Source organism: Myxine glutinosa, chromosome 11 (assembly GCF_964187855.1).
Source record: "Myxine glutinosa chromosome 11, kmMyxGlut1.1, whole genome shotgun sequence".
NCBI lineage: Eukaryota > Metazoa > Chordata > Myxini > Myxiniformes > Myxinidae > Myxine > Myxine glutinosa.
In genome coordinates this window covers 94,587,014-94,613,903 of record NC_136271.1, presented here as the reverse complement: position 1 = coordinate 94,613,903, position 26,890 = coordinate 94,587,014, and the positions used below count along the sequence as shown (strand labels likewise).

At 42.2% G+C, this 26,890-nt stretch overlaps 1 protein-coding gene across 4 annotated transcripts in view; it reads left to right on the top strand.

The window, feature by feature from the left end:
• DOCK4 (dedicator of cytokinesis 4) overlaps positions 1–26,890 on the top strand; it is a 267,843-nt gene that overhangs the window by 115,883 nt on the left and 125,070 nt on the right. For all 4 annotated transcript variants that reach the window (XM_078786873.1, XM_078786872.1, XM_078786871.1 and 1 more), the window contains 6 exons: positions 147–304; positions 14,768–14,849; positions 18,685–18,745; positions 23,152–23,299; positions 24,760–24,848; positions 25,657–25,782. In XM_078786873.1, coding sequence (XP_078642999.1) covers positions 147–304; positions 14,768–14,849; positions 18,685–18,745; positions 23,152–23,299; positions 24,760–24,848; positions 25,657–25,782 — 664 coding nt within the window. The remainder of the gene's footprint in view (positions 1–146; positions 305–14,767; positions 14,850–18,684; positions 18,746–23,151; positions 23,300–24,759; positions 24,849–25,656; positions 25,783–26,890) is intronic.

Here is a 26,890-nt window from a genome sequence, read left to right as displayed (position 1 = left end):
AGGTGGGAATTATTTGATGAAGCTTGTTTAAATTGAAGTGGAGACTAGCTAAGAGAAGAGTCAGTTGAAATGAGCAATGATAACCAAGTAAGAATTGCCCAAAGTCGATTGAAAGTGATTGGAACATGCATGTTGTGTGCGCGCAGTCGGAGAGCAGACTGGGCCGAAGCATGCAGCCTGCGTGGCCAACTTCTTCCACTCACCATCTTTCACTTGTCTTGAGGAGTTTCTCGTGCAACGTCTTTGGCGATGAAGCAGAAGTTTTCTTTTTCCTTTATGATGCCAGATTAAGCAGCCCAGTCAGGTATGTACTAGAAAAGTGCGGTAAAGTTCATATTACGCAATGTGCAAATTGCTGTGGATTATAAGTGCTGACTCACAATCGAGTGTGCAAGGTCCTCACAGTGGGGAACGGGCGGAAAATGTATTCATAAGAATTATCTTTTCAGTAGCAATTAGTTTATCCGGGCATGGCTGTCATCGAAGCACAATCTGACATGTCATGCCTCCTCATGCGGGGGAGTGAAGGTTTTTCAGTTTCCACAATATTGCGGCGCACTGGGATTTATACAAGAAAGTACTGAAAATTCCTCCTACTGAAGAACCACCAACAGGAGAGAGATTCATATTTGCTTTCGAGGAATTCTTTTAATTGCACCTTGAAAATATCAAGGAAAAACAAACGATAAAACCTGGCAGTCCTGTTTGGTGTTCCTATCTGAGCACAGTTTTACAATGCCGAGGTCCCAACTACTATGTTGAGTTGTCCATTGTCTAGGAATGTCATTGAAACTAATTTAAAACAAGAAAGAGCAATCGGAGATTGCAGACCCTCGCCAGAAGGTGTTTTTCGTGATTTTTAAGGCTTTTGTGTTGAAACAAATATGGCGGCCGAACCACCTGACCGATGACGTCATCATTATTACTTTTTTCTCCACCAATTTATCCCCAGATGACGCTCAAGAAATTCCATCTGGATCAGATGAAGTTTTGTACTTGTCGAATTATGATGTCATAATGGAGGCACCTATGACCATCATTAACATATGTTATTCTCCTATGGAGAGTTATTTACAATGAGCCATGTCTCAATTTTTTCTATGCAGGGCTTTCGGAGATATAGAGGTGCAAATTTTTTCGGTTTTGCCAAGATGGCGCCCGTACCACATGACCTATGACGTCATAATTATCATAAAAATTCTACGAGATGCGGCGCAACTATGGTGAACATTTTCTGTCAATCGGACCAAATGTTGCAGAACAACCATATTTATTCTGTGTGGATAGACAGACAAACAAACGGATTCAAATGCAATACCCTCTCCTCTGGCGAGGGTGGAGTGCATACGTTCACCAGGCTGAACAGTTCTGAACCAGTTCTGAACCAGTTCTGAACCAGTTCTGAACCAGGTCTGAAGCAGGTCTGAAGCAGGTCTGAAGCAGGTCTGAAGCAGGTCTGAAGCAGGTCTGAAGCAGGTCTGAACCAGTTCTGAACCAGTTCTGAACCAGGTCTGAACCAGGTCTGAACCAAGCTCGTTCCTTGGTGGGAAGGCTGGTCTCTACCATTGGAGAGAGCCTGGCTGGAACGACCTGTATGTCGTACGCATCAGAGATGTGGGCCGATAGCTAGATGGGTCAGCAGCAGGATTCCCTGGCTTACGGATGGCAATGACTTTCAGCCTCTCTCCAGGTTGATGGTATGACTCCAGTTGCATGGATGTTGATGAAAAGAGAAGCCAACCAATCACGTCTGTGAGGTCACGAGTTCTTCAATAATTCAGGATGGCTGCCATCAATTCCTGAGCTGCTTTCCTTGTTTTGGTGGAGGAAAGGCCTGTGTCGATGTCTGTGCTGGTGCAGGAGGAGGAAAGCAGGTATGTAGGAGGAGATGATGAAATGGTCTTGAAGAGTTCCTTCTGGACTTCATGGCAAGCCTACTTAGTCGAGACAACTTTAGAGTTTAGGATCAGCCTCGAATCAACGGCAACAATTCACTTTTCTGCACAGGAATTTTTTTGGACCAACATTATGTGGTACTAATCGCTTTTTGGCTGTGAGATAGTTTTGAGGTAATGTGCTCGCCTTTGAGCCGTGTCGTCTGGGTTTGATTCCCGACCCAATTATAAACGCTGGTGCTTATCAGGCCGCGCAATACATCAATAAGTCCGCCGTCCTTTGGCATATAAATTAAACCGGGTGCCCCATGTGCTGGCATTTGCTGGTGGACGTTAAAGATCCCACGGTGTTTTTTTTTTTTTCCACAAGAGTGGGCAAGTGTGCTGGCACATTGTCAAATTACAAATTGCTGCCATGACGACCGCTGGGAAAAAGAGAACAAGAAGAGCAAACCACCCAGTGTGTCGTCTGTGCGCCGGGGCTGTTTCGGCAAGCACCGACAGAGCATCATATGGACCCTGATTTTGCACCGATCGCTGATTTTGGACCGGTTTTCACACCCGTCTGGTGTAATTTGAGGGCGATGATTATAAAATGAGCATTTGCAGGATTCTTTTTTAAATTCATCCTTTTGCGACTGCTTTCATCAATTCCAGTCGCATTTAAAATGTTTAATCACGACGTTCACAATGTTGTGTAAATGCTTCTTAATGGACAGCAAATAGCATGGAGATTGAACAGCCAGGTGATGATATTTTGGAACTTTCCCTTTGTTTTTGGTGCCATCAAAATCTAGAATGATGTCGTAATTTTTGGAATTTCTCGAAGTTTAAAAAACACAAACAAGGTGATATAAGTAAGTGTACCATTTATAGCAGTAATAATAAAGAAATGTAAAGTATTCTGCTCTGTTGCTTGTTAATCATATTTAGTAAAATGTAATGTTTACATTCTCCATGTTGCATCACCAGAGTGGTAGTTTTCTAGTTACTTCCACCACTGAAGATGGAGGGAGGTTATGTTCTCACCCCTGTCTGTTTGTTTGTCTGTGAGCAGGATATCTCAAAAAGTTGTGGACAGATTCGGACGAAATTTGGTGCACAGGTTGAGTGTGGGACAAGGACGAAATTATTACATTTTGGTGAAGATCCCGATCCAGATCCATTATTTTTTTAAGTGTTTCTTCACCATTGAGTAATAGGGCCAAAAATGTTATGTAGCATGACATTTCAAAAAGTTGTGGACTGATTCGGTCAAAACCTTTTTCGCCTTTTTTATATATCCGCTTTCTTTCCTGTTTCATTATTTTCACCTTTCATTCATATTTCATATTCATATTCATAATTCATATTTCATATTTCCTTTCATTTCAATTCATATTCATTATTTTTCTTTCCTGAAAGTCCTAGTAGTGTCTATTTGTTTATGCCGTGTACCCGCTCCAGCCCCTTCCCTTCCACGGATCTCCCGATGTCCCTGTTTCCCACTGTTGTTGTGCTTCCCTCTTTTTACCCCTCTTGTCTCCCGCTCCCTTTATTATATGTTCTATGTGTTAACTCCCACACGAGCCTCGACTTGGTGTGAAAAAAAACAAAAAACTTGGTGGACAGGTTGGGTGTCTGACAAGGAAGAAACATTTCGATTTTGGTGAAGATCCATATCCAGATCCAATATTTCAAAGTGTGAAGCCTAAAAACATATATATATATATATATATATATATATATGTATATATATATATATATATATATATATATATATATATATATATATATATATATATATATATATCTATCTATCTATCTATCTAATATCTATCTATCTATCTATATAATATCTATCTATCTATCTATATATATATATATACCTCACAGCCATAAAACACGAAATAAAAACACCTCACAGCCATAAAACGTAATAAAAACACCTCACAGCCATAAAACACGAAATAAAAACACCTCACAGCCATAAAACACGAAATAAAAACACCTCACAGCCATAAAACACGTAATAAAAACACCTCACAGCCATAAAACACGTGATAAAAACACCTCACAGCCATAAAACACATAATAAAAACACCTCACAGCCATAAAACACGTAATAAAAACACCTCACAGCCATAAAACACGTAATAAAAACACCTCACAGCCATAAAACACGTAATAAAAACACCTCACAGCCATAAAACACGTAATAAAAACACCTCACAGCCATAAAACACGTAATAAAAACACCTCACAGCCATAAAACACGAAATAAAAACACCTCACAGCCATAAAACACGTAATAAAAACACCTCACAGCCATAAAACACGTAATAAAAACACCTCACAGCCATAAAACACGTAATAAAAACACCTCACAGCCATAAAACACGTAATAAAAACACCTCACAGCCATAAAACGTAATAAAAACACCTCACAGCCATAAAACACGAAATAAAAACACCTCACAGCCATAAAACGTAATAAAAACACCTCACAGCCATAAAACACGTGATAAAAACACCTCACAGCCATAAAACACGTGATAAAAACACCTCACAGCCATAAAACACGTAATAAAAACACCTCACAGCCATAAAACGTAATAAAAACACCTCACAGCCATAAAACACGAAATAAAAACACCTCACAGCCATAAAACACGTAATAAAAACACCTCACAGCCATAAAACACGTGATAAAAACACCTCACAGCCATAAAACACATAATAAAAACACCTCACAGCCATAAAACACGTAATAAAAACACCTCACAGCCATAAAACACGTAATAAAAACACCTCACAGCCATAAAACACGTAATAAAAACACCTCACAGCCATAAAACACGTAATAAAAACACCTCACAGCCATAAAACACGTAATAAAAACACCTCACAGCCATAAAACACGAAATAAAAACACCTCACAGCCATAAAACACGTAATAAAAATACCTCACAGCCATAAAACACGTAATAAAAACACCTCACAGCCATAAAACACGTAATAAAAACACCTCACAGCCATAAAACACGTAATAAAAACACCTCACAGCCATAAAACACGAAATAAAAACACCTCACAGCCATAAAACACGTAATAAAAACACCTCACAGCCATAAAACACGTAATAAAAACACCTCACAGCCATAAAACACGTAATAAAAACACCTCACAGCCATAAAACGTAATAAAAACACCTCACAGCCATAAAACACGAAATAAAAACACCTCACAGCCATAAAACGTAATAAAAACACCTCACAGCCATAAAACACGTGATAAAAACACCTCACAGCCATAAAACACGTGATAAAAACACCTCACAGCCATAAAACACGTAATAAAAACACCTCACAGCCATAAAACACGTAATAAAAACACCTCACAGCCATAAAACACGTAATAAAAACACCTCACAGCCATAAAACACGAAATAAAAACACCTCACAGCCATAAAACACATAATAAAAACACCTCACAGCCATAAAACACGTAATAAAAACACCTCACAGCCATAAAACACGTAATAAAAACACCTCACAGCCATAAAACACGAAATAAAAACACCTCACAGCCATAAAACACATAATAAAAACACCTCACAGCCATAAAACACATAATAAAAACACCTCACAGCCATAAAACACGTAATAAAAACACCTCACAGCCATAAAACACGTAATAAAAACACCTCACAGCCATAAAACACGTAATAAAAACACCTCACAGCCATAAAACACGTAATAAAAACACCTCACAGCCATAAAACACGTAATAAAAACACCTCACAGCCATAAAACACGAAATAAAAACACCTCACAGCCATAAAACACGTAATAAAAACACCTCACAGCCATAAAACACGTAATAAAAACACCTCACAGCCATAAAACACGTAATAAAAACACCTCACAGCCATAAAACGTAATAAAAACACCTCACAGCCATAAAACACGTAATAAAAACACCTCACAGCCATAAAACACGTAATAAAAACACCTCACAGCCATAAAACACGAAATAAAAACACCTCACAGCCATAAAACACGTGATAAAAACACCTCACAGCCATAAAACACGTGATAAAAACACCTCACAGCCATAAAACACGTAATAAAAACACCTCACAGCCATAAAACGTAATAAAAACACCTCACAGCCATAAAACACGAAATAAAAACACCTCACAGCCATAAAACACGTAATAAAAACACCTCACAGCCATAAAACACGTGATAAAAACACCTCACAGCCATAAAACACATAATAAAAACACCTCACAGCCATAAAACACGTAATAAAAACACCTCACAGCCATAAAACACGTAATAAAAACACCTCACAGCCATAAAACACGTAATAAAAACACCTCACAGCCATAAAACACGTAATAAAAACACCTCACAGCCATAAAACACGTAATAAAAACACCTCACAGCCATAAAACACGAAATAAAAACACCTCACAGCCATAAAACACGTAATAAAAACACCTCACAGCCATAAAACACGTAATAAAAACACCTCACAGCCATAAAACACGTAATAAAAACACCTCACAGCCATAAAACACGTAATAAAAACACCTCACAGCCATAAAACACGAAATAAAAACACCTCACAGCCATAAAACACGTAATAAAAACACCTCACAGCCATAAAACGTAATAAAAACACCTCACAGCCATAAAACACGTAATAAAAACACCTCACAGCCATAAAACGTAATAAAAACACCTCACAGCCATAACACACGTAATAAAAACACCTCACAGCCATAAAACACGTGATAAAAACACCTCACAGCCATAAAATACGTGATAAAAACACCTCACAGCCATAAAACACGTGATAAAAACACCTCACAGCCATAAAACACGAAATAAAAACACCTCACAGCCATAAAACGTAATAAAAACACCTCACAGCCATAAAACGTAATAAAAACACCTCACAGCCATAAAACACGAAATAAAAACACCTCACAGCCATAAAACGTAATAAAAACACCTCACAGCCATAAAACACAAAATAAAAACACCTCACAGCCATAAAACGTAATAAAAACACCTCACAGCCATAAAACGTAATAAAAACACCTCACAGCCATAAAACACGTTATAAAAACACCTCACAGCCATAAAACACGACATAAAAACACCTCACAGCCATAAAACACGAAATAAAAACACCTCACAGCCATAAAACACGTAATAAAAACACCTCACAGCCATAAAACACGTAATAAAAACACCTCACAGCCATAAAACACGTAATAAAAACACCTCACAGCCATAAAACACGTGATAAAAACACCTCAGCCATAAAACACGTAATAAAAACACCTCACAGCCATAAAACACGAAATAAAAACACCTCACAGCCATAAAACGTAATAAAAACACCTCACAGCCATAAAACGTAATAAAAACACCTCACAGCCATAAAACACGTTATAAAAACACCTCACAGCCATAAAACGTAATAAAAACACCTCACAGCCATAAAACACGAAATAAAAACACCTCACAGCCATAAAACGTAATAAAAACACCTCACAGCCATAAAACACAAAATAAAAACACCTCACAGCCATAAAACGTAATAAAAACACCTCACAGCCATAAAACACGTTATAAAAACACCTCACAGCCATAAAACACGACATAAAAACACCTCACAGCCATAAAACACGAAATAAAAACACCTCACAGCCATAAAACACGTAATAAAAACACCTCACAGCCATAAAACACGTAATAAAAACACCTCACAGCCATAAAACACGTAATAAAAACACCTCACAGCCATAAAACACGTGATAAAAACACCTCAGCCATAAAACACGTAATAAAAACACCTCACAGCCATAAAACACGAAATAAAAACACCTCACAGCCATAAAACACGTAATAAAAACACCTCACAGCCATAAAACACGTGATAAAAACACCTCACAGCCATAAAACACGTAATAAAAACACCTCACAGCCATAAAACACGTAATAAAAACACCTCACAGCCATAAAACACGTGATAAAAACACCTCACAGCCATAAAACACGTGATAAAAACACCTCAGCCATAAAACACGTAATAAAAACACCTCACAGCCATAAAACACGTAATAAAAACACCTCACAGCCATAAAACACGAAATAAAAACACCTCACAGTCATAAAACACGTAATAAAAACACCTCACAGCCATAAAACACGTAATAAAAACACCTCACAGCCATAAAACGTAATAAAAACACCTCACAGCCATAAAACACGTAATAAAAACACCTCACAGCCATAATACACGTGATAAAAACACCTCACAGCCATAAAACACGTGATAAAAACACCTCACAGCCATAAAACACGTAATAAAAACACCTCACAGCCATAAAACGTAATAAAAACACCTCACAGCCATAAAACACGTAATAAAAACACCTCACAGCCATAAAACACGTAAGAAAAACACCTCACATTCACAAAATGAAAAACACCTCACCACCACATAATTAAAAACACCTCACCACCACGTAATTATAAATACCTCACCACCATGTAATTAAAAACACCTCACCACCACGTAATTATAAATACCTCACCACCAAGTAATTCAAAACACCTCGTCACCACATAATTAAAAACACCTCACCACCATGTAATTATAAATACCTCACCACCACGTAATTCAAAACACCTCACCACGTAATTATAAATACCTCACCACCACATAATTAAAAACACCTCACCACCACGTAATTATAAATACCTCACCACCACGTAATTCAAAACACCTCACCACCACGTAATTATAAATACCTCACCACCACATAATTAAAAACACCTCACCACCACGTAATTATAAATACGTCACCACCACATAATTAAAAACACCTCACCACCACGTAATTATAAATACCTCACCACCACATAATTAAAAACACCTCACCACCACGTAATTATAAATACCTCACCACCAAGTAATTCAAAACACCTCGTCACCACATAATTAAAAACACCTCACCACCATGTAATTATAAATACCTCACCACCACGTAATTCAAAACACCTCACCACGTAATTATAAATGCCTCACCACCACATAATTAAAAACACCTCACCACCACGTAATTATAAATACCTCACCACCACGTAATTCAAAACACCTAACCACCATGTGATTTAAAAACACCTCACCACCACATAATTCAAAACACCTCACCAACACGTAATTATAAATACCTCACCACCACATAATTCAAAACACCTCACCACCACGTAATTATAAATAACTCACCACCACATAATTAAAAACACCTCACCACCACGTAATTATAAATACCTCACCACCACGTAATTCAAAACACCTCACCACCACGTAATTATAAATACCTCACCACCACATAATTAAAAAACCTCACCACCACGTAATTATAAATACGTCACCACCACATAATTAAAAACACCTCACCACCACGTAATTATAAATACCTCACCACCACATAATTAAAAACACCTCACCACCACGTAATTATAAATACCTCACCACCAAGTAATTCAAAACACCTCGTCACCACATAATTAAAAACACCTCACCACCATGTAATTATAAATACCTCACCACCACGTAATTCAAAACACCTCACCACGTAATTATAAATACCTCACCACCACATAATTAAAAACACCTCACCACCACGTAATTATAAATACCTCACCACCACGTAATTCAAAACACCTAACCACCATGTGATTTAAAAACACCTCACCACCACATAATTCAAAACACCTCACCAACACGTAATTATAAATACCTCACCACCACATAATTCAAAACACCTCACCACCACGTAATTATAAATAACTCACCACCACATAATTAAAAACACCTCACCACCACGTAATTATAAATACCTCACCACCACGTAATTCAAAACACCTCACCACCACGTAATTATAAATACCTCACCACCACATAATTAAAAACACCTCACCACCACGTAATTATAAATACGTCACCACCACATAATTAAAAACACCTCACCACCACGTAATTATAAATACCTCACCACCACGTAATTCAAAACACCTCACCACCATGTGATTTAAAAACACCTCACCACCACATAATTCAAAACACCTCACCACCACGTAATTATAAATACCTCACCACCATGTAATTATAAATACCTCACCACCATGTAATTCAAAACACCTCACCACCATGTGATTTAAAAACACCTCACCACCACATAATTCAAAACACCTCACCACCACGTGATTCAAAACCACCACAACGTTATTAAAAACACTTCACAACCACGGAAACAAAAGTTTGAGGGAGTCGTTAAGTGACAACACAGACACTGCCCAGATGTGTCGATATATAGATAAATGACTGTACCCGAGTTGCCGTTTTGTCATGGTTTAAACCAATCATAATTCAAACAATTATTTTGCACAAATGTATTTGTAATATACGTGATATCACATTTTATAAACAATTGAAGTTGAAATTATATATATATATATAAGTATATAAGTTCAAAACACACCTGGTCACAAGTGTGCCGCACTGACCGGGTCCTCATTCGAGGGCCTCAGTATCATCCCGTTTCGGCCCTTCAACCTCGATACGGTCAGCTAAGGTGGGCCAGCAGGGGCACATACACATCCACATGCAGCAAGACCACCTGGATGCGTACATACCCCCAGCCCCAGCCAGTGCGAATGCAGACTACAATAACAAAATCGCCTCCACATCCAGAATCCACATCACCAAACAAACATGGTGGAATACTCAAACACCCACCTTTATACTTCCCTTTCTCCCATACCTGGCCATTTCACTCTCCTCCTCACATCCTTTCCCTGCTGAAGTACAACCCCAGGACATACAGCACTGTGGCTTGCTTCCTGGCTGTTTCTCTCGGCCGTCTTACGTGTCCCCTTTTCAAAGGCACTGCACTGCGATATATATATATATATCTATTGTGGACTGATATATATATATATAATCACTATATCTCAAAAAGTTATGGACTGATTGGGACGAAATTTGGTGGACAAGTTAGGTGTGTGACGAGGCCTAATAGATTCGATTTTGGCGAAAATTCAGATGCGAGAATTTTATATATACAGTAAATATAGATTTTAAAGTAATTCTTCACCATTGAGAGATGGGGCTAAAAACTATATAAACCACCGTTTAGAGGCCATTTTTCCCCGCAAAGCGGGGGTTGGCCTTTTCGGGGACCGTGGTAGTTGTTGTTTTTTGGTCCCCTTTTTGAAGCAATGTTTTACGGCCGGATGCCCTTCCTGACACCAACCCTTTTTGCCGCCTTCAACGACAAACAGGGAATTACCACTGAACTGGTACTCAATTAGCCGACCTCGGAAGGATGACAGGCTGAGTCAACCCCCCTGGCATTAATTCAGCGATCGACCGGGATTCGAACCCAGGATCCTAGGATCCTAAGCCGGCACCCTAGCCCCTAGCCCAACACCAGGGATAAAAACTATATATCGGATGATATTTCAAAAAGTTGTGGACGAGTTATGACAAAACTAAGTGGATGAATTGGGTAGATGACAAGAAGAAGCCAATTCGAATTTGGTTAAGGGCCTCCGGAACCAGATCCGGCCTGTCAGTGGGATACAAAATGTAAACTGTTCAGCCTGGCAGAGGTTTGCGCTCTACCGAGGGCCCTTCCAGTTCAAAGTGCAAATTGGACAGCCACAAGATCACATTACATAATCACACCGAATTAATTACTCCCGCGAGGGAGTAATGCATGCGATCGTGTCCGTCCGTGTGTGTGTGTGTGTGCATGTGCGTATGTGTGTTCGTGCGTTTGTGTGTTCGTGTGTTTGTGAACAAGATATCTGGAAAAGTTCCGAACGGATTTGGATGAAATTTGGTGGGATGATTCCCCTTGTGATAAGGAAGAATTGATTAGTTTTTGGTGAAGCTCAGGATATTATTCCGGATCCAGGAATTTTTTGGGGGAATTTTTTCAGGATTTTTTTTTTTTCCTTTAAAAACCATTTTTTCTCTGCAATAATTGGACCGATTGAGCAAATTTTCACCATAGGAGGGACTCGGTCTGTAGAATATTTTAATGGTAATTATGACGTCATAGGTCACGTGGTTCGGCCGCCATATTGTTTTGAGTGAAAAACACTAAAATCCAATTTTCTCCAAAACGCCTGAACAGATCGAGGCCAAACCTGGCAGGCAGAATCGCATACCCATGATGAACAAAAAAGTCGACGAGCATGACATCATGCATCACATGGTTTCAGAGCTATGACGTTTTTAAGCACAAACGTTTAAAACCTAGCTCCTCCCTCATTTGTGATCCAATCGAGGGGAAACTTCACAGATCTGTTCAGCATATCAGTCTACTAAAATCTCCTTTTGGAATTTGCGATAGGTCACGTGGTTTGGCAGATATCGTTAATTAAACGCAAATAATAAAAACATTTATATCTCTTGAACCACTTCATTGATCGCCGTGAAACTTCATACTCTATTAGAAGTCACGAAGAGCAACAAGTGTGCAAAATTTGAAGATGATTGGATGTACGGTCTGGAAGCTAGAAGTTGTTATTGCGTGAAGAAGAAGAGTCCTCGACTTTGGACGATTAATTATTTATCACATGTACAGACTTGCAGGCATCGTTTGACACAATCTCCCGGGTTAATTTGAACCTCAAATAAAATTATAATTCCAGATTTGTCAATGGCTGAGGTATATTAACAAACGAATGAAACAGATTTGGCAAAATTCCGACTTTTTTTTTTAAAGATCGCATATTCACCCAGGGTTGTGAGAGGCTGAAGAAGAAGAAACCTCGCATGGGCTTCCCAGACCAAATAAATAATTCTGGCTCTGCGATTTTCAGGTTTATTACTCCCGCCAGGGAGTAATGCATTCGATCATGTGTGTGTGTGTGTGTGTGTGTGTGTGTGTGTGTGTGCACGCGCGCGCTTGTGCGTATGTGTGTCCGTGTGTTTGTGAACAAGATATCTGGAAAAGTTCTGAACGGATTTGGATGAAAGTTGGTGGGATGATTGCCCTTGGGATAAGGAAGAATTGATTAGTTTTTGGTGAAGCTCAGGATATTATTCCGGATCCAGGAATTTTTTGAATGATTTTTTTTACCATTGGAAGATAGGGCTTTTGGGGAGAGGGGATGTGTGTGTGAGGGGATGTGTGTCTTTTTCATTTATTGTTTTGGGGAGAGGGGATGTTAAACAAAACGTATTTTTCCAACTTGACCCACGGCGGGAGTATGCGCTCTACTGAGTGGCGTTCTAGTTTAATTCGTGTGTCCATCCTTTAACAGGCTTGTTATTTGCTTTTAAACATGTTTGTGGCTCGGCATATTTGGTGGATAAAGCAGCCGAGCAGTTCGGGAAGAAATGTGATGGTACACTTATGTAAATGCTGTGCCATTATGAAACATAAACTAAAGTTATGAACGATCAGTTGAAATACAAATGCAATGGATTTTGTGCATAATCGAGATTGTACAGCAGGAGATCACAAAAGTGGAAGAAACGGCATCCCCATAAGTGAAAATGCTTTGTCCGATGATGGCGAAACTTTCCTGGATATAGACACAAGGAGCTTAAACAGAAACATTATATGCTAGAAATCTCTGGTAGTTGGCAGAGTACTTTGAATGCTTTGCTCAAGACCCACAAGACCCACAAGACCTACAATAAACCTACAAGACCTACAAGAATGAAATCAATTACGTAAAGAAGAATATTATCCACTTGGTGAGGATAATGAGATATGTGGAAGCACTATTAGCAAACAGCAAATAAAGGAGTTTAATAAAGCTAAAATAAACAACAGTTCCGCCATCGTTTATTTAATAAAAACACAAAGAACAGGATTTTACATGGTAAGCCAGGGAATACAAACTGATTTAGCAACATTTGCAACAGGAAGACGGGGGGGTATTACCTGTCATCATATTAATCTCATTAGCCTGGTGTTCGCTTAGCGGTTAGGGTGCCGGCTTGGGATCCGAGGATCCTGGGTTCGAATCCCGGTCGATCGCTGAATTAACGCCAGCGGGGTTGACTCAGCCTGTCATCCTTCCGAGGTCCGCAAATTGAGTACCAGTTCACTGGTAATTCCCTGTGTGTCGCAAAAGGCGACAAGAGGGCATCCGGCCGTAAAACATTGCTTCAAAAAGGGGACCACGTCGCCCGAAAAAGGCCAACCCCTGCTCCGCGGGGAAAAATGACCTCTGAAGGCGGTCTCTCTCAAGACCGACACCTGCGGTGGTGGATTCGGTGGAAATAACATGGCCCCGATCAATTGGGGCACAAGAGACTGCATAGCTTCATTAAGATGTGAAAAAGATTGGCGAGCACTTCGCTCCCCTTTAAAGACAAAAATAATGAGGTTTCATGTTCTCAGCATAAAAATTTAAATCTACATTTCATTCCACATCTCTATTTCGTTCCAGCACAACAAGGTAAACAAAACCCCAAAGTGTCCCCTTACCTGTGCCTTCCAGAACACCACCAAATAACGTGAGGTCGTGTCAGAGTAAAAGCCAGAAACTGCAACTTGCTCGTTCAAGCCAAAACATTATCCTTGGAAATAAAAAGAATGGAATTTTGTTTACCTGCTAACATGCTGGGATTGCTCAAGGTGGATTGACCTAATAACCTCTAAAATGTTCCTGGAATTTTACATTTTCTGTGCTCATCATTTTATGTTTTTTCTCAGTACTCGTTTTTTGAACGTTTGTTTATGGACCAATCAGCAGTTGCTTTTGTGAAAAGGTCATCGTTTTGATGCATCATCCCTGACATATTTGTACTGCTGCCATATCTCCCTCCTGCAGTGAGCGCTTTCTGGTGCGGCTCAATCGTAATGGGCTACCCAAGAGCCATGAGAGGGCGGACAGGCTCTGCGCGCTCTTCACGGTGAGAGCGTCATGTCCTAATAGCTTGGGTTTGACAGCTGAGCAAGATCCCTGTTTTCTTGTGGAATGTTAGACAAATATATTCGTACCAACAGCTTGTTCCATTTTCTGCAAAGAAGCCATGAGGTAATGACTAAATGGTGCTGTCATTTCTTCTGAATCATTTATTTATTTAACAAATGTAATGCATTGCTGAAAGGTTTTGCCAGTTGGTTTGGGAGAGGAAGTTGGGTGAGGCCTGTATCACCATCGACTCGATTTATTTATGTATTCTGCTAAGTCTGTCAAAACTGCAAGTGCGGGTTGTCGGAGTGACGGATTGAGTGCGGGTTGTCACAGTGACGGATTGAGTGCGGGTTGTCACAGTGACGGATTGAGTGCGGGTTGTCACAGTGACGGATTGAGTGCGGGTTGTCGGAGTGACGGATTGAGTGCGGGTTGTCACAGTGACGGATTGAGTGCGGGTTGTCGGAGTGACGGATTGAGTGCGGGTTGTCACAGTGACGGATTGAGTGCGGGTTGTCACAGTGACGGATTGAGTGCGGGTTGTCGGAGTGACGGATTGAGTGCGGGTTGTCACAGTGACGGATTGAGTGCGGGTTGTCACAGTGACGGATTGAGTGCGGGTTGTCACAGTGACGGATTGAGTGCGGGTTGTCACAGTGACGGATTGAGTGCGGGTTGTCGGAGTGACGGATTGAGTGCGGGTTGTCACAGTGACGGATTGAGTGCGGGTTGTCGGAGTGACGGATTGAGTGCGGGTTGTCACAGTGACGGATTGAGTGCGGGTTGTCACAGTGACGGATTGAGTGCGGGTTGTCGGAGTGACGGATTGAGTGCGGGTTGTCACAGTGACGGATTGAGTGCGGGTTGTCACAGTGACGGATTGAGTGCGGGTTGTCACAGTGACGGATTGAGTGCGGGTTGTCACAGTGACGGATTGAGTGCGGGTTGTCGGAGTGACGGATTGAGTGCGGGTTATCACAGTGACGGATTGAGTGCGGGTTGTCACAGTGACGGATTGAGTGCGGGTTGTCGGAGTGACGGATTGAGTGCGGGTTGTCACAGTGACGGATTGAGTGCGGGTTGTCACAGTGACGGATTGAGTGCGGGTTGTCACAGTGACGGATTGAGTGCGGGTTTTCACATTGACGGATTGAGTGTGGGTTGTCACAGTGACGGATTGAGTGTGGGTTGTCACAGTGACGGATTGAGTGCGGATTTTCACAGTGACAGATTGAGTGCGGGTTGTCGGACTGTCAGATTTAGTGTGGGTTGTCAGACTGACAGATTGAGTGTGGGTTGTCAGACCGACAGATCGAGTGTGGGTTGTCGGACCGACAGATTGAGTGTGGGTTGTCGGACTGACAGATTTAGTGTGGGTTGTCAGACTGACAGATCGAGTGTGGGTTGTCGGACCGACAGATTGAGTGTGGGTTGTCGGACCGACAGATTGAGTGTGGGTTGTCGGACTGACAGATTGAGTGTGGGTTGTCGGACCGACAGGTTTAGTGTGGGTTTGTCGGACTGACAGATTTAGTGTGGGTTGTCAGACTGACAGATTGAGTGTGGGTTGTCGGACCGACAGATTGAGTGTGGGTTGTCGGACCTACAGATTGAGTGTGGGTTGTCGGACCCACAAATTGAGTGTGGGTTGTCGGACTGATAGATTGAATGTTGTTTGTCGGCCTGACAGATTGAGTGCGGGTTGTCGGACTGACAGATTGAATGTTGTTTTTCGGACTGACAGATTGAATGTTGTTTGTCGGACTGACAGATTGAATGTTGTTTGTCGGACTGACAGATTGAATGTTGTTTGTCGGACTGACAGATTGAATGTTGTTTGTCGGACTGACAGATTGAATGTTGTTTGTCGGACTGACAGATTGAATGTTGTTTGTCGGACTGACAGATTGAGTGCGGTTGTCGAACTGACAGATTGAGTGCGAGTTGTTGGAGTGACGGATTGAGTGCGGGTTGTCAGAGTGACGGATTGAGTGAGGGTTGTCTGACTGACAGATTGAGTGTGGGTTGTTGGACCGACAGATTGAGTGTGGGTTGTTGGACCGACAGATTGAGTGTGGGTTGTTGGACCGACAGATTTAGTGTGGGTTTGTCGGACCGACAGATTTAGTGTGGGTTTGTCGGACTGAGGGATTGAGTGCGGGTTGTTGGAGTGACAGATTTAGTGTGGGTTGTCTGACTGACAGATTGAATGTTGTTTGTTGGACTGACAGATTGAGTGTGGGTTGTTGGACCGACAGATTGAGTGTGGGTTGTTGGACCGACAGATTGAGTGTGGGTTGTTGGACCGACAGATTGAGTGTGGGTTGTCGGACCAACAGATTGAGTGTGGGTTGTCGGACCCACAAATTGAGTGTGGGTTGTCGGACTGATAGATTGAATGTTGTTTGTCGGCCTGACAGATTGAGTGCGGGTTGTTGGAGTGACAGATTGAGTGCGGTTGTCGAACTGACAGATTGAGTGTGGGTTGTTGGAGTGACAGATTCAGTGTGGGTTGTCTGACTGACAGATTGAATGTTGTTTGTTGGACTGACAGATTGAGTGTGGGTTGTTGGAGTGACGGATTGAGTGCGGGTTGTCAGACTGACAGATTGAGTGCGGGTTGTTGGAGTGACAGATTTAGTGTGGGTTGTCTGACTGACAGATTGAATGTTGTTTGTTGGACTGACAGATTGAGTGCGGGTTGTTGGAGTGACGGATTGAGTGCGGGTTGTCAGACTGACAGATTGAGTGCGGGTTGTTGGAGTGACAGATTTAGTGTGGGTTGTCTGACTGACAGATTGAATGTTGTTTGTTGGACTGACAGATTGAGTGCGGGTTGTTGGAGTGACGGATTGAGTGCGGGTTGTCAGACTGACAGATTGAGTGCGGGTTGTTGGAGTGACAGATTTAGTGTGGGTTGTCTGACTGACAGATTGAATGTTGTTTGTTGGACTGACAGATTGAGTGCGGGTTGTTGGAGTGACGGATTTAGTGTGGGTTGTCTGACTGACAGATTGAATGTTGTTTGTTGGACTGACAGATTGAATGTGGGTTGTTGGAGTGACGGATTGATGCGGGTTGTCAGACTGACAGATTGAGTGCGGGTTGTTGGAGTGACAGATTTAGTGTGGGTTGTCTGACTGACAGATTGAATGTTGTTTGTTGGACTGACAGATTGAGTGCGGGTTGTTGGAGTGACGGATTGAGTGCGGGTTGTCAGACTGAGGGATTGAGTGTGGGTTGTTGGAGTGACAGATTTAGTGTGGGTTGTCTGACTGACAGATTGAATGTTGTTTGTTGGACTGACAGATTGAGTGCGGGTTCTTGGAGTGACGGATTAAGTGCGGGTTGGCGGACTGAGGGATTGAGTAGCATAGCATAATTTATATCATTTTCACATTTATATCACAGCAACATTATATCATTTAGAGTGTCATTGGTTGCCTTTGATGGGGAAGGGAGTGTGAAGTGGTCAGAGTGGGTTGTTCGATCAATTTAGCGAGACCTAGGAAGTTGAGTTCAGAAATGTACGTACTTTTGGGCGAACCCCACTGGTTCATCAGACAGCTCGGTGGACTTTACGTTGATGGCAATGACAGTGGAGGAAGTGTTTTCTTATTAAATAGAAAAACTTTGGTCCTTTGAATATGAACAAATAAAGCTACTTGATGCGTGGCGGGTTTAAGAACATTTTGTAGGTTTGAGGAGGGATTGCTGGAAATTGTGAAAATGTCTTACAGAGAATAAAAATCGATTCCAGCATTGTGACTTGGATTGTGGAAGCCCCATGTTTGCTGTACCTGGCTTGCTATGTTGTGCATATCTCGCAGGACCTTGGGAGTGGAGACATAAGGCAGGACGTGTACCTCGTTGCTCACGTGCTGAGAATAGGTAGGCATTGCCTTCCTGCCAACACCTTGATCTCTTTTACAAGTTTTGTCTCTCGAGCTAAGGGACTGGGCACCAGGATATTAGCTAAAATAACGACTAAATGTCCCAGTAATGTATGGTGCAGGTCAAATACACAACAGGACTCATGCTGCGGCCATAGGCCAGGTGTGTGAGTATTGTGATGATCATGGCTTTTTGTTACTTGCCGGAATCTTTTCCGGCAAGTATGTTGATCGGTTGGTTTGTCTGTCTGTCTGTCTGTGCGCAGCACTACATCTACACCGTTGCACGTAGAATCGCCAAACTTTACACACATACTTGTCTTGCTCTGGAATAGACTGTGCCCAATTTTTAACTCTCTCGGCCCAAGGCCTCCATTGAATATGAATGAATGAATGATTGAGATTATGACGTCATAATTCGATAATTCGACAAGTACAAAACTTCATCCAATCAAGATGCAATTTCTTGAGCGCCATGACGGCATAAACTGGTGGGGAAATTTTTTTATGATGACGTCATCAGTCACGTGGTTCGGCCGCCATCTTGGAAAAACGGAAAAACTTTGCACCTCTATATCTCCGAAAATGCTGAATAGAAAAAATTGTGACATGGCTCATTGTAAAGAACTCTCCATGGGGAATAAAATATGTTAATGATGATGTCATAGGTGCCTCCATTATGACGTCATAATGCGACAAGTGCAAAACTTCATCCAATCAAGATGAAATTTCTTGAGCATCATCGTCATCGGTCACGAACGTCATCGGTCACGATGACGTGATGTTGGTGATGAACAAATAATGATGACGTCATCGGTCACGTGGTTCGGCCGCCATATTTGTCTAAAATGGCCGATAAAAAGTACATTCCGGCAAGTCCTCGGTCTCTGACCGATTTTTCATTTGTTTGTTTGTTTGTTTATCGGCAAGCTAACTGGACAACGAAGGCAGGTCAAATCGGCAAACTTGGACCAGAGCTTCATATTGTGAACATATTGGATGAGTTCAATCTTGAACATGCAAGGAAAGATGTAAAATGAAGTTTCGTACAGCATGATATTTACTCACACTGCGGCCATGGCAGGAATGCATACCCACTTACTTGTGCCCCTGAAGAAATGCTGTAATCAGCACTTTCACAATCTTGGGCATAAAGCATCATTGCAGGCCTTTACCCAGGGGTGTGGCTAGGGCTGGCAGGACCTGGGGCCAGGTGCATAGTTGTGTCCCCACTGTTTCGCTTCCACTATTGAAGTGCTTCCCAGCGATCGAAAAGAAGACATTGCTTTGTTAAATGGTGAGGTGAAAATCGGATTCCATGAAGAGGTGTCGGAGAGAAACGTTCACAGCACCGAAAAATGAAACGGGCACACAACTCGCTCGAGGGAAGAAAGGCGGCGACCTATTAATCTCCGTGGCTGGAGGATCATAGAACCTGGACCTTACACCGTTGGTCAACTTTTGTAACTTTGACTCCCAGAGCGAAGTCATTTCCCCATGTGCAAGCGACAACGCAGGTGCATATGCAAAGTCAGTGCATGCTAAATAAATGATTTTGTACCCCACTCAGCACACCTAACAGGGTAAGCCACCCTGCCACAATATCATTGAGAACACACTCTTAACCCCCTCTCACAAGCCCACCCTTTGTTTTCCGGGTTATTATGTTCCCCTCACCCCACCCCTCCCTTACCCCCTTTGTTGTCCCCCGTCGCACCGCGGAGCGAAAGGGGGACTATGGTTTTCTCGTGCGTGAGGGCGTGCATGCGTGCGTCCGTGCATGCGTGCGTGCATGCGTAAGCGAAGGACCGAATTCTAATTTGGTGTGGGTGCAACCCACGTCAAAATCCAAGATGGCCGCCGCCATGTATGTCTGACGCCATGTATGTCTGAACCTTGTGAGCGGAATATCTTGAAAAATAAGCGAAGTACCAACTTCTAATCTCGTGTGTGGTTGTATCTAGGCATAAGGAAGAATGCTATTGAAAATTGGGTCGCCACGTCAAAATCCAAGATGGCCGCCTTGCGTCTTCCACTTTGTCAACTCACATCACTTCAACGACGGGAGACCTAGGCGTAACGCTTGTTTCCTTTCTGTTTCATTCCCAGTTTCCCACTTCCCCTTCTTGCTGTTCTTGGTCTCATATCCAGCTTGTTCCCCCCGTGTGTCCTCCTCACCCTCCCTTTGCTCACATTCTTCCTCCAAGTATCCGTCTGTTGAGTCCCTCTACCCTGCTGTTGGGGTGTTCTCCCCTGCTTCCCCTTTTGATTGTTCTTGGTTGTTTTCTGTTCTGTGTGTTCTTTCTCTTCCATGAACCTCAATTTTGTATATAAATAGTCAATTCCACATATGTTTATATTCGACTAGCAGAAGTACCCGGCATTGCCGGGCGGGGGAGGGGAGGGGAAGGGGGAAGGGGAGGGGAGGGGAACGGGGGGAGAGCGAGCCCCTTGGTAAAGCGAGCGATTTTTTTTTTTCATAGCGTCATAGCGTTTCATAGCGTCATAGCGATGTTTTTTTTCATAGCGTCATAGCGTCATAGCGTTCATAGCGTTCATATCGTTCATAGCGTTTCATAACATCATAGCGTCATAGCGTTCATAGCGTCATCGCGTTCATAGCGTTTCATAGCGTCATAGCGATTTTTTTTTTCATAGCGTCATAGCATCATAGCGTTCATATCGTTCATAGCGTCATAGCGTTTCATAGCGTCATAGCGATTTTTTTTTTCATCGCGTCATATCGTTCATTGCGTTCATAGCTTCATAGCGTTTCATAACGTCATAACGTTCATAGCGTCATCGCGTTCATAGCGTTTCATAGCGTCATAGCATCATAGCGTTCATAGCGTCATAGCGTTTCATAGCGTCATAGCGTTTCATAGCGTCATAGCGATTTTTTTTTTCATAGCGTCATAGCGTCATAGCGTCATATCGTTCATAGCGTTCATAGCTTCATAGCGTTTCATAACGTCATAGCGTCATAGCGTTCATAGCGTCATCGCGTTCATAGCGTTTCATAGTGTCATAGCGATTTTTTTTTTCATAGCGTCATAGCGTTTCATAGCGTCATATCGTTCATATCGTTCATAGCGTTCATAGCTTCATAGCGTTTCATAGCGTCATAGCGTCATAGCGGTCATCGCGTTCATAGCGTTTCATAGCGTCATAGCGATTTTTTTTTTCATAGCGTCATAGCGTCATAGCGTTCATATCGTTCATAGCGTCATAGCGTTTCATAGCGTCATAGCGATTTTTTTTTTCATAGCGTCATAGCGTCATAGCGTTCATAGCGTCATAGCCTTCATAGCGTCATAGCGTCATAGCGTCATCACGTGATCGCTCTGAGCGAATCAGCGCCCACCTGCTCTGATTCCGTTGATCCCGTGCGCTGAAATGTGCTGAGGTAAATATGAATAAAAAATATGGATCGTCAAATATTTTGAGTTCGGCCATGTTCGTCCCAGGCTCAATGGCCATGTCTATGTCAAATATCAAGCACATAAGCCTCTCCGTTTAGGAGTCTATCGGTAACATTACACACACACACACACACACACACACACACACACACACACACACACACACACACACACACAAACTGTGTTTTATATATATAGATGTAATACATCAACATAGAATGGACAAAAACGCTAGGATAGAGCTGGATTATGGAATTGTGTTGGATCTGACCTACCTCGTTAGATTTACGATTTTCAGAGGAAAACGGGCAAACACGTTCATCCTGAGTTTTCCAAGCCGACTCCATTTTGAGCCACCAAAAGGTCACAGGTTCCCTCATTCTTTCTGTCCTATTCAGCCCGTCGGAAACAGGATAAGGATTAGGCTTTAGCTGCAGCCCTGCTCTCGGTAAGCGGTTGATAACAGAGTAATGCCCTCCTGCCTCACCAAGTCATGAGAACGGCTCTGTACGAATTTGGATTTGATCCTCGAGACTTTTTTGTGTGTTTGTGTGTGTGCGTTAAGAAGTTCAAACGGAGTCTCCTTCATCCCAAGGATAATGCTTTCAGCTCCCTCAAGAATAGTCCAAATGCAGTCTTCCTTCTGTTTTACCATCTCCGCTTGGAGAAAGAAAGTTGGAATTCCATTCGTGCCACTACAGGATATTCGGCCATTGATTCTGTTGATGAAAGTTTCACATTAATTCGATCTCTTGTCCAGTGTCTCCCACTTTCCGATGTGATCTTTGCGTAAAAGTCAAGAAATGTAACTACCAATTTCACCGATGAAGTGCTCATGAGATTTTGTCCAGTCCATTTTCTTTTGACTGTCCTTGCGTTGCCATAAGACAGCCTGATAATTAATTAAATGAAGGTGCTAATGCTCTTCCTGCTTCATGCATGATCATGCTTGTACTAATTGCTTGGACCATGTTCGGTGCAGGGAGGATGGTGGCAGATTCGCGCAAGGCAGCGGGTGGAGCAGCCTATCGCCGCCCGTTTGGTTGTGCTGTGCTCAGCGTGGCGGAGTTGCTGCAAGGCGACTCGGATCGACTACGCGACGAGCGTGAATTTGTCCTCAAAGTCTTCACGTGGGTGGACTCGTTGCCACACGAAGCCCGCATCCTTCAACCTTCCCCCGCTTTTCATCCTTCCTCCCATTCATCTGTCGCTACCTCTTTATAAGCGTTTACTTTGTGTCTAATTTCAATTCCCAAGATTTTAAAAATCTTTGATTTGCACAAGACTGTGCAGTAGCATTCCCAGGGGCAATAAGACGTTGGGCAGGCCTTGCACATTGCCAATCACATGTTGTGCGCTTGTGTTCCTTGTGATGCACCTCGTCTTGGTAGTTCCTTAACAAGCTCCTCCGTTATGTATTTATTGAAAGCAGGAAAACTGATGTGGAACTGAACATCTAAGTATAAATTCAGAGTGGCCGGATGGTTCATCTGATAGAGTTCTAGCTATAGAGCTGTCTTGTCTGAGTTCAGGCGTTATACTACCAGCAACGGTACCTGCCCTATGGGCGGGGCTTCAATTGGGAGGCCCAAATGAAAAGGCAAAATATCAGAAATTGAAGGTTTTTTAAATTTTAAACGATTCATATAAACATCCGTTAAATCACATCACACGCAAATCATCAAAATCTAAACAGTATTTGTAGAATTTCAATAAAAGCCGCATCACTGTTCATATCGGTAAATATTATTCCATCGTGTTTGGAAAAATTGGAAAATTGGAAAAACAATATAGCCTATTTTACTTCAAGGGGGTCCCAGGATTACCCACCCAAAATTTCGTTGCGATCGGTTCAGCCATTTTTGCGGTACCTGGGAACAGACAGACAGACAGACAGACACACAGACATTTGGTGAATTATAGTAAGATGCCAGAGGGTCTTAGACTGCATCTCTTAGCAAGCCAGCCTTTGGATGCGGAGCTAAAGTCAACACAGCCATACCGTCTACATTTAGCTAAATGTCCACAGTATCCTTTGAAAAATGTAGGCCAATGTGCCAAGTGTCCTGCTTGGGGTTACCTGTATAGCTAGCGCTACCTGGAGTAGTGAGATGTGCATATAACATACATGATAAACCACATGGGCTTTAACCTGCCTTACTTGTTTTATAAGGCTGTTGGTGGCTTCGCGGTTAAGGTGGTTGGCTTAAGATCTCAGGGTCTTGAGTTTGAGCCCCTGTCGTGCCGTAGCATAAAACCAGGTGGGTTAACTCGGCCTTTCCATCCTTCTGAGGTCGGCAAAATGAGTACCAGCTTCCTGGAAATGGGGCACTGCATCAGTGGCACAGCAACGCTCCTAGCCATGATTCACAGGCTGCATGCAAAATGAATGAATGAACTTGTCTTTTGATTCATTCTGATGGATGATGCAATCATCCTGGTTATACATTTCTATTCTAAACTACTGGTTTGTCTTGGAGGATGGCATGTTCATGTGTGGACGTCCTGTGTCGAACAATGCATGACCGAAAGCATATGCTGAGTTGAGTGCACGATCCTCCTGAGCTTGTGACGTCATTTCCACTTACAGGTGTAGCAACGAGAGCGAATGGCATCAAATGCATGAGAACATTGTGAAGAAGTCGAACACCAAGTATTACCCTGCAAGTTCCAATTATGGTAAAATAAGTTTGCTCCATTACACTGAATGTGTGTGTACCTGCCGCGAGTATGTGTTGGTTGTTCGAGCATGGGATTTAGGGAGAAGTATTGCTACCAACTTGTATGATCATGTGATTATGTATATGTGATGTTAATTGGATAATGATACCTGGTGTTGGCTTAGCGGTTAGGGTGCTGGCTTGGGATCTTAGGATCCTGGGTTCGAATCCCGGTCGATCGCTAAATTAACACCAGGGGGGTTGACTCATCCTGTCATCCTTCCGAGGTCGGCAAATTGAGTACCAGCATGCTGGGATTAAATGATCACGGTGTGTACCCCGGCTTAGAATAGGTGCACCGTATCCCTGCGCATCGTAAGAGGCGACCAAGGGTTGGCGTCAGGAAGGGCATCCGGCCATAAAAAAACATTGCCTCAAACAGGGAACCATGATTGCCATGGGGCCCGCAAGGCTAACCCCCACCCTGACGGGGAAAATGGCCTTTAAAAACGATCATTCATTCATTCAATTGGATAATGATACTTGCCCTATATTGATATTTTGATTTTTGCCCTATTTTTGAAAATATTTCAAATATTTTAATATTTTATATTTTATATTTTATTTTGAAATATTTGGCCCTATTTTGATTTGTCTATGGTGGGTTGTTTGAGCCTGGGAAATAATGTCATAGGACGCAGATTATGCTGTTTCAAAAAGAAAGTAAAAATATTATTATTTTTATTTTTTTAACTGTTTGCATTTGGGATTTGTTTTGGCATTCTGATTGAAGGACCTCTTGACTGGTTACTCATTCATCTCGACAGGAATCCTCGTGGCTTTGCAGCTGTTTTATGGTGATCTAGACCAGGTGCGCCGGGAAAATCCCTACATCTTCACGCGAGGCCTTGCTATCACTCGCAAGCTCGGCTTCTCTGAAGTCATCATGCCAGGTGAGGCCCGATCGCTTTGCCTTTTGCCATCGCAGCTGCCACTGTCATGCCTTGCTGAGCGGCATTCACGGCTGCACAAATAGTGTGCTCGTCCTCGGAGACACTGGTGTTCTTTTGTTTCTGTTCAACACCGATGCTTTGTCAAGAGCTTAGACATGCAGTGCCCGCCATAAGTATTGCGACGGTGAAGTCAAATTTATTATTATTGTGATATACTCGAGAAATTTGAATTTTAGATCAAAATATGAATATGAGGCTAAAGTACAGAAGGTCAGCTTTTATTTCTTGGTATTATATGTTTTACTATTGCAGAACAATAACATTTTTATGAGTCCCCGATTTTAGGTAAGCATAAGTATTGCAGTAGACTAACTTAAAGTAAGTTAAAGTAGTATTATAGTTAGTATTTGTTTGCATATCCCTTACATGTAATAACTACATTGAGCATGTGACCCATCAACATCACCGAACTCTTGGTATCTTCCTTTGAGATGATTTTCCAAGTCTTCACTGCAGCCATTTTCAGTTGTTGTTTGTTTTGGGGGGTTCTAGTCAGTGAAATTCATTCTCCATTGGATTTAAATCAGGAGATTGACTTGATTCAGTCGAGAACCTTCCACTTTTCCCTTGATGAACTCCTTGGTTACATTGGCGGTGTGTTTTGGGTCATTGTCTTGCTGTATGAGGAAGCACCTCCCAATGAGTTTGGAGGCATTTTCTTGCACATATGCAGACAAAATGTTTCTGTACACTTCTGAATTTATTCTGCTGCTGCCATCATTAGTTACATTGTGGCGGGCACAAGGCAGCACCACACTTCAACATCATTAATAAAGATGAGTGAGCCAGTTCCAGAGGGAGCCATGCAAGCCCAATCCATGACACTATCTCCACCATGCTTCACAGATGATGTAGTATGCTTTGGATCATATGCAGTTCCTTCCTTTCTCCACACTTTCACCTTTCCATCACTTTGGAAAAGGCTTATCCTGGTCTCATTTGTCCATAAAACTTTGTTCCAGAACTCACTGGCTCACCGCTGTACTTCCTGGCAAATTCTAATCTGGCCTTTCTATTTTTGTTGATGTTGTCTATTGCTAAGTACACT